This window comes from Ostrinia nubilalis, chromosome 11, assembly GCF_963855985.1.
Source record: "Ostrinia nubilalis chromosome 11, ilOstNubi1.1, whole genome shotgun sequence".
NCBI lineage: Eukaryota > Metazoa > Arthropoda > Insecta > Lepidoptera > Crambidae > Ostrinia > Ostrinia nubilalis.
This window is the reverse complement of record NC_087098.1, coordinates 14646764-14660191: the sequence shown is the minus strand read 5'-3', so window position 1 is coordinate 14660191 and position 13428 is coordinate 14646764. Positions and strand designations below refer to the sequence as shown.

The 13428-nt window shown below is 37.3% G+C and overlaps 1 protein-coding gene and 1 long non-coding RNA gene across 3 annotated transcripts; both read left to right on the top strand.

Moving 5' to 3' along the window:
• Window positions 1-2430: 2430 nt before the first annotated feature.
• LOC135075917 (uncharacterized) lies at window positions 2431-3751 on the top strand. The gene is made up of 3 exons (XR_010258157.1): window positions 2431-2804; window positions 2907-2990; window positions 3104-3751. It is a non-coding gene; the product is annotated as an uncharacterized LOC135075917 (long non-coding RNA).
• A 5219-nt stretch (window positions 3752-8970) lies between these two features.
• Window positions 8971-12501, top strand: LOC135076316 (opsin-1-like). 2 transcript variants are annotated; one of them, XM_063970797.1, is made up of 9 exons: window positions 8971-8990; window positions 9469-9623; window positions 9830-9950; window positions 10057-10174; window positions 10280-10493; window positions 10583-10730; window positions 10875-10985; window positions 11341-11507; window positions 11956-12501. In XM_063970797.1, the coding sequence occupies exons 2-9, from the start codon at window positions 9496-9498 to the stop codon at window positions 12080-12082; spliced, it is 1134 nt and encodes a 377-aa protein (XP_063826867.1). In that variant the 5' UTR covers window positions 8971-8990; window positions 9469-9495; the 3' UTR covers window positions 12083-12501. The 2 variants fall into 2 exon arrangements, with proteins under 2 accessions (XP_063826867.1, XP_063826866.1); XM_063970796.1 differs by having other exon boundaries at window positions 8971-9086.
• The last annotated feature ends 927 nt before the right edge of the window (window positions 12502-13428 follow it).

Here is a 13428-nt window from a genome sequence, read left to right as displayed (position 1 = left end):
GACCTCTACGCGGAAGAACAGACCCCCTTTTGTTTGGTCTCCTGAGGCTGAGCAGGCGTTTTTACAGTTGAAAAGCGCCTTGACTTCAGCACCCGTATTAGCCTGTCCAGATTTTTCTCTCCCTTTTGTTGTACACACAGATGCGTCTGATGTTGGTATTGGGGGAATGTTAACGCAGATTTTTGATGGTGAAGAGCATCCAATTGCGTATTATAGTCGTTCTTTAACTCGACAGGAGCGTAATTACTCCGCTACGGAAAGAGAAGCGTTAGCCGTGGTGCAAGTAGTGGAACATTTTCGACCTTACTTGGAAGGTCATAAACCTTTTAGAATTATTACGGATCACGCAAGCTTAAAGTGGTTTCTTAATTTGCGAAATCCGTCTGGGCGTTTGGAGCGCTGGGGTTGTAGACTCTCCCCTTATAATTTTATTATTGAGCATCGACGTGGCAGAGAACACCTGATTCCAGATTCTCTATCCCGTACTGTACCTGTGTCCGTTGTGAATACTGCGATGGTGGATCCTTGGTTTCGGAATCTTTATGTTTATCTGGTCATGACAGACCTCAAACCTGTCCTAATTACCAAATAATAGACGGTAAGCTTTATCGTTACACTAAAAGTAAATCATCTTTAACGGGGGATTTCGATTGGAAGGAGGTAGTACCATTGAATGATAGACCACGTCTGATTACGAAAAATCATGATTCTCCTTTAGGTGCTCATTTAGGAGTCGAAAAGACGTATAAGCGATTGCGTCTCCATTTCTATTGGCCCGGGATGTATAAAGACGTAGAAGACTACGTATCGAAGTGTGAAACGTGTAAAGCTTATAAACACCCAAACCAAACCACTCCTGGTTTATTTGGAAACCCTAAGGTTTGTCGTAGACCCTTCCAGTGCCTCAGCATTGATTTAGTTGGTCCACTGCCCAGGTCTCGACAGCAGAATGAATATCTCCTTGTAGTGGTGTGTTGTTTTTCGAAATACGTGTTGGTCTTTCCCCTTCGGCGTGCGACTGGTAAAGTGGTGGCTCAGCGCTTGGAGGATCATGTTTTTCTAGTACATGGGATCCCACAAACGGTCATCGTTGATAATGGGCCACAGTTCATTGGACGTGACGTGAGAGCTTTGTTTGAAAAGTATAGAATACCCCAAGTACACTACACCCCTACTTATTGCCCACAAGTGAACACAGTGGAACGGTATAACCGTACCATTGTCACAGCTGTCGCCGCACTTGTAGGTAATGATCAGCGTGGTTGGGATTCTCACCTCTGCGAAATTCAATTTTCTCTTAACACTGCCGTTAACGATACCACTGGTTTTACTCCTTTCCTGTTGGTACATGGGCGTGAAGCTGTTGCTAATGGAAATGTCTATGGAGACAGTGAAGATGTGGATGACCTTGTTATTGAGTCCCGTGCGGACTATGTTGACAAAATGGGTGTGTTGAAAGAGGTATTCCTAGAAGTAAACAAGCAGTTAAAGAAATCTCACTCACGAAATGCCAAATATTATAATAGGCGTCGGAGAGATGTCGAGTTTGAAGAAGATGATGTGGTTTGGCGGCGCACGCATGTCCGTAGCGACGCTGCTAAACATTTTTCTTATAAGCTGGCACCTAGATTTGAAAAATGTAGGATTGTTAAAAAGTTATCTAAACTTGTTTACTTGCTGGAAGATGAAAATGGTAAACATAGTGAATGTCACGTGAAAGACATTAAGGGTTTAGATTGAAATGTTGATCTTTGTTGTGTATAGTGGTGGTTTGTTTTCGGTAAGATAGTTTGATGCTGGAGGGCCAGCGTGAATTTTTCTCGTTATCCTCGTAAAATTCTGGTGGGTGAGGGGGTACTGTAACACTTTTTTTCTTGGCGAGATTGAATACTTACCGATTTCCATAAACAAACATTCCAACTGACCGTAAGGTCACATATTACAAAGTGTACAGTATTTCCTTTGTCACTTGATTGTGTCGTCGTTGGAGATTCACTGAATTTAGATTAACTTGTATTGAAAATTAATTACGTTGTTTTGGTGAACAGAGCAATAAATAACCTCACTTTTGAATGTCTCCGTTTGACAGATCAATGCGTTACGTTCCATTCTTTTAGTATAGAAGAAGTGTATAATGAAATTAAATATTCAACACTAAATTTTTATAAAACTTAATATTTAGGCTCTTTAATTTAAATTCTAGCTATTTCTAGTATTTTCCTCAATGTTTATATTAAAATAACATTGTAATGTATCTTGATCGATCATGGGTTCGGAACGTTCTAGAAATTTGACATATTCTGAGCGAAACGAAACGCGCGAGAGACGGTCCGAATACTATGAGTGAAGTTTCTTCTGTTTCTAAAAGTTAAATTAATCAATTAAATTTAAATCGGAGGAGCAGTTTTGTGAGTTCTCGTATCGAAATTATTCAATAAGAGGCTGGTTGACTCAAATAGAACTTATTAGAAATAGAAATAAAAAATAAAAATGAAGAAACATTTTTATTGTTTGTTATTGTTGGGTTTGATTCGGACCACAAGTCACAGGTGATGACCGGCGCTTTTTGGAGTGTCCTTTCCTTTTTGCTTGGTTGTCCGTGCTCGCGAGTGGAGGTTCGGGTGTGCGTGGTGTCCTAGTGTCCCGATTCCAAGGGGTCTGAACCGTGCCGATTCCCAAATAAACGGGCAGGGCACGCATCGTCATCCCCAGCGAAAATAAGGGAATTCAGAAATAAATCCGAAAGCCCCGTAATTTTGCGGACCCACTGCCACGTGCTACGCTTAGACCCACACTTAATCGAGGTAAGCAGGTGCTATCCCAAGGATCACCTAGGATTTCTCCTTGTTATTTTCTTGTTTGCATTAGCGGCATTGTTAACCAATGCGCGTGGTTGTTATTCACAGATTTTGGTTGGGCAGTGCTCGGTGGCGAGCTCTGCGCTGTGTCCTGCTTTAGCGGCTGTCGCCGGATTTTTTCCTCCGTTGAAGGTATGTTGTAATTTCTTTCTCGATCTCATTCACCTCTCCGCTGAGTTAGAATGAATTATTAGAAACACGGTACTCGGTGATGTGTCCGCAACTTAGTAAATTTTGTTCAAAAGGTGACGATGGTGCCTGAGAGTCGTTCCCCGACCATGACTGGCCGATATGTACACTACCGAGGCCGTCCACCACGGTCCTGGGCTACCCTACTTCATAGGTTGGTTCCGTTTTCTATTGAGCTTGTCAATTATTTTAGTTTACTTTGAAAAAGTAGATTACCCACAATGATTACATTTTACCAAAAAGTAAATTCTTAAATAAATTTACCATTGTGATGTATTATCGATGGATTTTGTTGTGTTAACTATTTTTAGTTCGCTTTGTGAAGGTAAATGATGTAATAATTACAATGATTACATTTTACCAAAATGTTAGTTCCTAAATAAATTTACCATTGTGATGTATTATCGATGGATTTCGTTGGGTTAACTATTTTTAGTTCGCTTTGTGAATGTAAATGATGTAATAATTACGATGATTACATTTTACCAAAATGTTACCTTCTAAATAGATTTACCATTGTAATGAATTACCGTTGGATTTTGCTGTGTTCACATTTGCTCCATCCTTGAGAGCGATGGATTGTTTTTTGTGTGTGTCGTAGTAATTTAACTAAGCGAACACAAGTAAATTAATTTCTTTGTATTAATATGCCTATTACTACCTGTTTAAGCTGTAGGGTATTAATGCACCGGTGGTGCACTTACTGTAACGATATTTTTACAATATATTTTTTCTGTACACTAGGAGGTGTTTGGCACCGGCTGTCCCGCAGTGCCAGACGCTTGCTGCGCCCGACGGGTGCAGAGGGGGTTGAGCCGAGTGGTGGTGACTAGCGCGCTAATCCCGTATTCTTAAGTATTTTTAATCCATACCAACCAAACGGCCCAACGACCCATCCCTTTTTTTTTCTTTTTAAATTTTTTGTGTCTCACCCACAATAAATTGTTATCAATTTAAATAATTATTTTTATTTTGCTCCGGCAAAAATTTCTTATTTACAGTATGTTTATATCCGTTGTCTAGTATCCATAGTACAAAGCTTTGCTTAGTTTGGGGCTAGCGGCGCAGTGTAAAATATCCAAGGATATATTTATCTGACGCCCGTATTCACAAACGACGCTTGCTTAAGTGAAGCAGAAAATGTAACGCAAAGCGTTGAATAGAGCTCTGTGATTGGTTCGTAATACGGGCGTGAGTTTCAGTTACTTGAATAATTTTTTTTTCAGCATCTGTCGATATGCTAAAATTTAATAACGCCTACTTGAATACGATATTCGTCGTATACCTGCCTAATCTTATTTTTTTATAATTATGGTACATCAGAAGAGCTTGCAAAAAGTTATCAATTACCTAAATATGATACAAATGATGCACTGATAAGCACGGTGTAACGTAATCACCGATCCAAGATACTTTTAACATACTTAGCAATAACAAAACAAAACTGACAGCGTGAAAGCCGAGTAACAAGCATTTAATTTTTAAGACGTGTTCGTGTCAGACACTCGTAAGTAACAAAATCATAACGAGGCTTAAAATAATTGTGTTGAACTCACCCAATTTCAACACAATAACTATCACTCAACCCGACACTCAACGATTATACCCGTAATGCGCTGGCAGTGGCTGCAATTCGCTGATTTTATCAACAATATACAATAACATTATGGCCCCGTAAAACATTATTTATTAACCAAACAATTAAACCGCTGAAATAAATAAATACCAAACACACAACCCTAGCAAATACGGGCAATGTACACATTGTCCAACATATCGATATTGCCCGGTGAAAGTTGCGATAAACAAAAATTTATTTACTCAATGCCATATAAATTCATTTAAGAATCGAATAAAAATCCCTTTTTGCGATTACGGCCCAATAACTTTTATATCAAAATACAATAAACAATAGTTAATTGTTTTCTGGGAACAAAATGGCGGCGATACACTTGTGTGATAATGTCGCTGAGCGGTTATGATTGATGATTGATACAGAATCGAATGAATACGTGAATCGATATGTTAAATTGATATTTATTTTTGTGCGAATGACGGGCTTTTGAAAACTCAATGTGCAAGTACGGATCATTTTGTCAATTTCGATTAATTTGATAAACAAACTTGAGTAATGGATTATCACCAAATATGGCTGATGAGTCAACTGATGTGTGTGTGAGAGATTAAGAATGAAAATCATAAGTACCTACAAATTGTGATCGTACTTACACAAGAACATTTTAACTATCTCTTCAATGAAAATAGCGATTTAAACGTTTCTATTTAAGAAATTGAAACTTCTTGTCTCAAATAAAATACCTCCTTTTCCTTCTGACGATATCACATAGTTAAAATTTATATCTTTCAAATCTACAGACAAGCAAAACCATCCTATTGTGTCACACAAAGTATTGTAGCGCCGTGCAAAAAGGGTTTTCGGTATAAACAGAATTTTATCAGCCGTATTAGATATATCAAAAATTCGATTTTATCGACCTAATGTTATTCCGAGACATTAATATCATAACAGGCACAAAAACAATATACGGAATCTATGGTTATTATAAATCAGAAGACGAATCGAAGGTTTGAATGACACGCCGGCATTTTATCTGGAAAGTTTTTCGCGGTTTTTAAAGTATTATTCGTATTATCAAAGGTCCGATCGAATAATTTTTCTGATTAAATTACGGCGAAATTTTTCCTTATGACATACTGGCTTTGCCCGCGACTTTACCCGCGCGTTTTGTCATAATATTAATTAGAAAACTTTTCAACTCGCAACGGGGAAGCTCTTGACAACATTTCACTTGTAGGTAAGTGATAATCAAGCCGAAGGCTGAATCAAGCTGCACCCAGAATCCTCAACGGCAGAGGAATTGGCTAACGGTGTAAAAAGCGAGCAAAAGATGGAATATTTGGCATTTCGTGGCAGGTTCTTATGCTGACAATAAACCGTAATAAAATAATGCAAATTACTCAAGAACTCAAATTACCAATCTAGCAATACGTTTTAAAGCCGTCAAACTCCAGCTCCAGATAGATTTTAGTATAATTCGATTGACAGCAGCTCTGTCGGTTTTATTGGTCCTCACAAAAAATATAACTCAATCACATTATCCTTGAATTCAGGACATCCAATCAAATAATCGAATTTGGGTTATCTTGTTACCAAAATAAGATGAAAATCAACCAAACCAGAGATTGAACTGCCATAGTAATTTGAATACTTTATTTCTCAATACGATTTTTACATGAAAACAAAAGATAAACATTTTTTTATCTCAATGATCACCTGGCAAGTTAAGGTCATAGGTTCCAGTCCTTTATGAGGAAATTGATTTAACAAATTTTAAAAAATCCTTATGTGTGCTATTGAATTCCTCCTAGAACACTAGATGGATTTTGACGCTATTTTTCATGTTTTTGTGGTTTGTTAGACTCTCAATTGGAATTGGCAGGTGCCAAGCAAACAAAGGTTGAATCGTCAGGTATTGAATTTGATATCAGTGTTGACTTGTTGGCTAGATGCCAATTTCACAAAGCAGGTTAGACATTTTTGCTTCACTTCCAGAGTTCAATACAAGACCACCACGCGACAGCAAAAAGTGGGGGTATCATAAACACTACGGCCCGGATTCCAGAGGAGACAATACAGGAGCGACCCCTACCAAGCGCGTATCAGATCGTCATCTTTGCTGACTTCACCTCCTGACCCTCGGGGTGGCCAAGGGTTGAGGAGTATGAGGACTGTCATAAGTTGAGTGTTGGCTTTTATGATTCAGAGGCCATCACTTTCATTAAATGGTTAGAATGTGTAGAAATATTTTAATAAGTAACTACACTACACACAATATTATAAAATGTTAAATTCACTGAGCAAACCTTCCATTACTAGTACAGTCGCGGAATGAAAAGGTTCGTCACCTTAGTGTCGGTTTTCGCTTGCACTAGGTACTGTAAGAGTCAAACCTGCCAACATAACAGTGCAAGAAACAGTGCTGCTAACATTTAAATAAAATAACGTTTGCTAACGAATAAGGTTTTGCTTGTTTATTTTTCTATCCCATCAGTGCAATGCAATGATGACATTGACCAATAATTGACAATAGTTTTTTTTAATTTAATAGAAATAATAATGGCAGGTTGAACCAACAAGAAGGTTTTAGTTTATCAATCATAATAATCTTCTTGACAAGATAAATCGTCAAACAACTTTGATCTGAATTAATAATTTTGAACTTTACTGACGAACAGTTAAAGATTATTTTCTCTAACTCGAGATTATTCTGTAACATAGTTTCAAAAGGTAATATGTGCTCGCGATTCGTTGAAGGAATCAATTTGAAAACTGACGAACCTTTTCATTCCGTGACTGTACATACTCGTAAGAGAAGATTTTTAACCTAAATATTTTTTTATATCTTGTTTAATTATTTTATCATTTCCATGAAATCTATTCTTGGAATGCTTTGCGCCAAAAAACCACAATTCCTTTTCCTAGAAAAACGATCATCTTGCACCAATCCATACTATCTTCATCAGGTGCATACGTTCGGCCCATGCTGTGCCTGAGACTGAGAATCCCTACGGCTCAAATAGTACGATTCATTTGTCCCTGCAAAAACGAATGCATGTAATATCTTCTTACATTATGGTCACACGAGCCATAGCTCTTGTTTTTCAAGCAACTTTGCGTCCTGCGGAGCACGCCTGTATTCGCAAGCGCGACTCCCATAAGCTCACGGCCCGTTCGGTTTTCGTGACGTCCATCGATACCTTTGTTCCCCATCATTTGAATTGCAAAGCGGACGAAGAGCGATGGTACAGGCACTAATAAAAATGTCTGTTTCTTTAGTTTAATGCTCATTCATGGGAGTATTCGACATGCACTTGCTACTGTAAAAATAAAAAGTTACCAGCGCATGAGTTGTCGATGTGAGAAATCGATGTTTTGTTTGGGAATATCATTACACACACATAGGTACTAAACTGATATTCATGTTTCGTTAGATTGAATTGTTTTATAACTTATCTAAAATCCATACCAAAAATTTAAATTGGGGAAAAACCTATATGTTTAACAATAAGAATTTTATTAGTTGTCTTAAAATTAACTGTATCACTTTTCACGTTGTAGGGAAAATAAACTTACAACTTACAAAATTTTACTATTAATAACAAATTCACACTCGTTGAATAGTGTTTTAAAGTGACGTTTAGTTTGGAAATGAGAGTTTACTTACACTGTTTTAAAGTTAGTAACTTTTTATTAGTAGGTAAGGGGTTAAAATTTTATGTAATGTTGGCAGCTCATATAAAGCTAGTTGATTGCGAGCGTCAACTGCCCAATCGCAATAACGAGTAAGATCAAAAATAATCCATTGAAAGGTAATTTTATCAGAAGAAAATTCCGCAAGCAGTGCGCTTGAGCAATTTATGATTTATGGAGAACTCTATAGACAACATGATGAGTATGAGATAAACAGTCATAAATAAATCATAACTGTTTGTGACTTCACCTCACAATTGCTTGATTTCTGGTCTATGGGTGATCATTTCAAGATTTTGAAATAATTTATTTAAAATCGTAACAAGATTTTCCTATCTTCTCTAATAAAAGTATTTTAGATTTAATTACAAGCTGTCTTATTGTAATATTTTTGGACTCTACATTGCAGGATCTTATGAATACTAATAAAATAACCACTTACCTACTCAGTTCACTTGCGAAGTAACACAACACCATTCTTACTAATTTGTGGCCAAATATAATCTAATTTCCATTTCCTTGCAAGGCCGCCCTAATGTATTCACCTTCTTAAACTTATATCCCATTAAGAATATCGATTTCTCGTGTTTCTAATCCTTGGGCAGTATAAAAGACGAGGGTAGGCCTGAAGAAGTCGAGTAGTCTCCGTGGCTTGCCTCCCCAGCGCACTGGTCGGTTACACTGAAGTCTGGAGTAGTTCGCATCGCGATTTTCTTCAGTACTTTTAGTTAACCATCTAACACCATCTTTTCATTTGCTACTTTTGAGTAAGTAATTTTGGTTTTCATCTTTTTTTCCACTATTCTTTTGGTTTTTCTTTATTTTATTGTAATTTTCAGCGAAGTTTTTTTTATTTTATGATTTTTTTTGTTTTAATCGATATCTTTAACATCATCGTCATGGAAAGCTCTTTAGTGCTCTTATTTTTTGTTTTGAAGTTTTTTTTACATAGTTATCGTTAATCACTAACTGATAAGAAATCGTGCTACATTTCTTTGCGTTTTCACAATTTTTATAATATGATGTAGCAAAACTTTTAGTAGGTACGTACGTACTGTCGGATCAAAACAAAATTGTCAATTGTCAAAACCTGAACCTCAGTGTGAGTTTCAGGGTTTGCCTCTTCCATGTTAATCGTTTTTTCTTCAGGTAACCAATCGCCGTCAACTCAACAAGATGGCTACAGGACCAGGAGTCGCAGCTCTTCAAGCATGGGGCGGGCAGGTTGCCGCATTCGGCACCGCCAACCAGACCGTCGTCGACAAGGTGGCACCAGAAATGTTGCACATGGTCGACCCTCACTGGTAAGCACGTTGTTCCAATCTTCGCACTTTTTAATGAATCATCATAATTGTGATAATTATCGAAGTAAAAGCTGGTTCAGAACTTTTTAATGTAGTCTATTTTTCCAAAATGAGGGATCACAAAAACACTTTTAATTATAATGAAAATGTACTGCTGTACAACTATTTAATTATTCACACGATTCTTATTTCTTTTATACTTATAGGTATCAGTTCCCTCCTATGAACCCCCTTTGGCACGGACTTCTGGGCTTCACCATTGGAGTCCTCGGTCTCATCTCAATCATTGGCAACGGAATGGTCATCTACATCTTCTCTTCAACCAAGGTTTGCTATTTAATTTTCGTCTTTATCACTTGTGACAAAAGCTTTGGCATTAATTAATAATGTCTTGATTTTGGATTTGCATTTCATCAATTGAGTTTTCTTGCAGAATCTGAAGACACCCTCTAACCTGCTGGTGGTCAATCTCGCTTTCTCCGATTTCTTGATGATGTGCGCGATGGCTCCAGCTATGGTTATCAACTGCTATAACGAAACATGGGTATTTGGTAAGTGTAAATTTTCTCAATTAAAAGAAATTTCACATCAATTCAATGGATTTTTCTTCAAATTTGTAATGCATTATCTAATATAATTTTGTCTCTTGTCTATAGGTCCATTCGCTTGTGAGCTCTACGGCTGTGCGGGATCTCTCTTCGGCTGTGCTTCCATCTGGTCTATGACCATGATTGCCTTCGACCGGTACAACGTCATCGTCAAGGGTATCGCTGCCCAGCCCATGACCAAGAACGGCGCTCTATCTCGCATCCTTTTCATCTGGGCCTTCTCTCTCGCGTGGACTCTTGCTCCTTTCTTCGGGTGGAACAGGTTTGTAATTTAGCATGAAGTCGTTTAGTAATAAAATATCATTGGTCATCAAAGTTGCTATGAATTATATAATATTTATCTGCTAACAGGTATGTGCCCGAAGGCAACATGACCGCCTGCGGAACTGACTACCTGACCAAGGACTGGCTCAGCCGCAGCTACATCCTGGTCTACTCAGTCTTCGTGTACTTCCTGCCTCTGCTCCTCATCATCTACTCTTACTACTTCATCGTTCAGGTAAATTAAATAATTTCATCGATTCATAACTAGTTAATCACAGTGAATTTTAGGATCAAGAGAGTTAGCTGTTGTATTTCCTAAATCTACCTTGAATTTAAGCTAATGTTAGGATCTTGCACTGACACGTTGGATGGGTTTCAGGCTGTTGCTGCCCACGAAAAGGCTATGCGTGAACAAGCCAAGAAGATGAACGTTGCTTCCCTCAGGTCTTCTGAAGCCGCCAACACCAGCGCTGAGTGCAAACTTGCCAAGGCAAGTATTTCATTATCCTTACTCTATAAGGAAATATGACTGCGTCTGATCTAAGTCCAATAACATCGATCCGAAGTAGCTGTATTATTATTTGTATTTATAAGTGCCCTGGAAAGGGCCTATGTACTGAATAAACTATTTCATTTCATTTCATTATGATAGTTTTACGGACTCAGAATGTATCAGGTTGATTCGCAATGAATCATTTTCCTAATATCAAACTAGTATTCATGTAAACTTTATTTCTAATACAAAACATTGTCCAATCATCTTAAAGTTACGTTTAGCATCTGCTTCTTCGAATACAGGTCTTTTCTCCTCGTTAGTCTATACATTTATTGGTATCTTAATACAGGTTGCCTTGATGACCATTTCCCTGTGGTTCATGGCGTGGACTCCCTACCTGGTGATCAACTACACCGGGGTGTTCGAGAGCGCGCCCATCAGCCCCCTGGCCACTATCTGGGGCTCCCTCTTCGCCAAGGCTAATGCCGTCTACAACCCCATTGTATATGGTATCAGGTGAATAATCATCTTCATTTTTTATTTTTATGTTAGATGTAACTGAATTATTCAATAAATCGTATGCAGGCTATTGTATACAGTCAAGAAACTCTACTGTTTTCTCCTTCTTTTTCGTTGATTTCAGTCACATTTTCAATTATTCTGTAAGCATGAGTATCTTCTGATTAAAGCCTTATTTCCAATTGTCTTATTGGACAAAATACTCATTGTTCATTTCTTTGAGCAATCTGCTTCATCTGATTGAATTTTTACTATTTTCTACATTATTACAACATCTTAAACCCATATCACCTCCACATCTTATGGATGTTAATACATTATAGTGCTCTGTATCTTGCATTTTATCACGGAGCTTTCATTTGTAAGACAAAGCAATTCATGTTATCGTAAAAATATCATAAAACGTATACAAACATCATTGTTAATACAAATCGTTTATTTACAGCCATCCCAAATACCGCGCTGCGCTGTACAAGAAATTCCCATCGCTCTCCTGCCAGGCTTCCCCTGAAGATGGCGGTGACGTGGTCTCTGCCACCACTGCCGTCTCCGATGAGAAACCCGCTGCGTAAACTGTCAAACTGCTCATTGGACTAGCCATTGGATTTTGGTCAAAACCTTCAAGAACAGTTTCTATTTTTATAGTTTCTTTGATTGTAACTTCAAATTATTTGCTCTTTTGGTAACATCACGGAATTGTAAGTTCAATTTTCTTTAGTATCATCAACTTTAGACCAATTTTCGTTTTGGTTATTCCTTCCACAATGGGCTTTTACATCTATAGTTTGACGAATTTTTTTACCTTTTTAAATCCTATTATTATTATCGACCATTGTAAATATCTTGTCATCTGATCCATGGCGGCTGAGCGGTGCTGATCTCCAACTGAGACTGCTCCCCTAGAATAAGTTCGACCGATGTAAACACGACTTGGGCTATGTATGGATACCGAATAAACTTTATTATCAAGCAAGGTGGTCATTGCCACATATTAATGATTTTTATTTCGTCTCAATAGTAACTTTCCCTGTAATTTAACTTAATGAAATCTAAGACAATGAGGTTTACAAACACTTAAAGTAGATGACATAAAGGTAGTTTCCACTCTGATGAAGTTTATTGGATCGAATTTTATTTCTGAAAATGTTTGTTAGTATTTTTATTATTCATTTCGCCCATTTATCATCTAGTTATTATACCGCTAGAATTAGTTATTCTATAATAATATTTTAGTACTTTCCTGTTAGTAAAATTATCATTATTTATTTCCATTGAAAACCTAATCAACACTCATAGATCTACCTAAATAAGGAAACAATATTCTTGAAATCTCAAACATAATTCAGAGAATGAAACTATAAAAGATAACTTCTTTAAAACTAATTATCCAATCGACTGATACAATTTGTATGGACAAGTTGATTTTGTAACTGCATACTGCCCATCACTATGCGCCTACGCAAGTATGGCTCAGTCAGCTACCACGGTATTTCACGACGCGTATAAATGTATATAATAGTCACATTACGATATGCTACTTTCCATCACCCATTAAACCATCACTTAACCTTATCTGGTGACCTTTAGCCAGTTTAATATGGACACAAAAACTGGTTATCATTTTATTGACGCGAAATACTATAATGAAGACGTGCGCCATACAAATGAGAGGCAATAAATATTGTGAAAAGTTTCATTAATTGTTTTTTGTCGGTGAAGAATCGAAAAGCGGTCATTTGCTTTGGCGTTTATTGACGCTTTTACAGTTATACCATTTTTCATTTGCAAACAAAAAGCGATTATGGTTAATAAAAACCAATTGTGTTAAATGGTTTTCGAAATTTCGAAAACGCTTTGAAGTGTTGGTAATCTATTTCATCGAATAAAATGGGAAAAAGCTCGATTAAATGAATAAAAG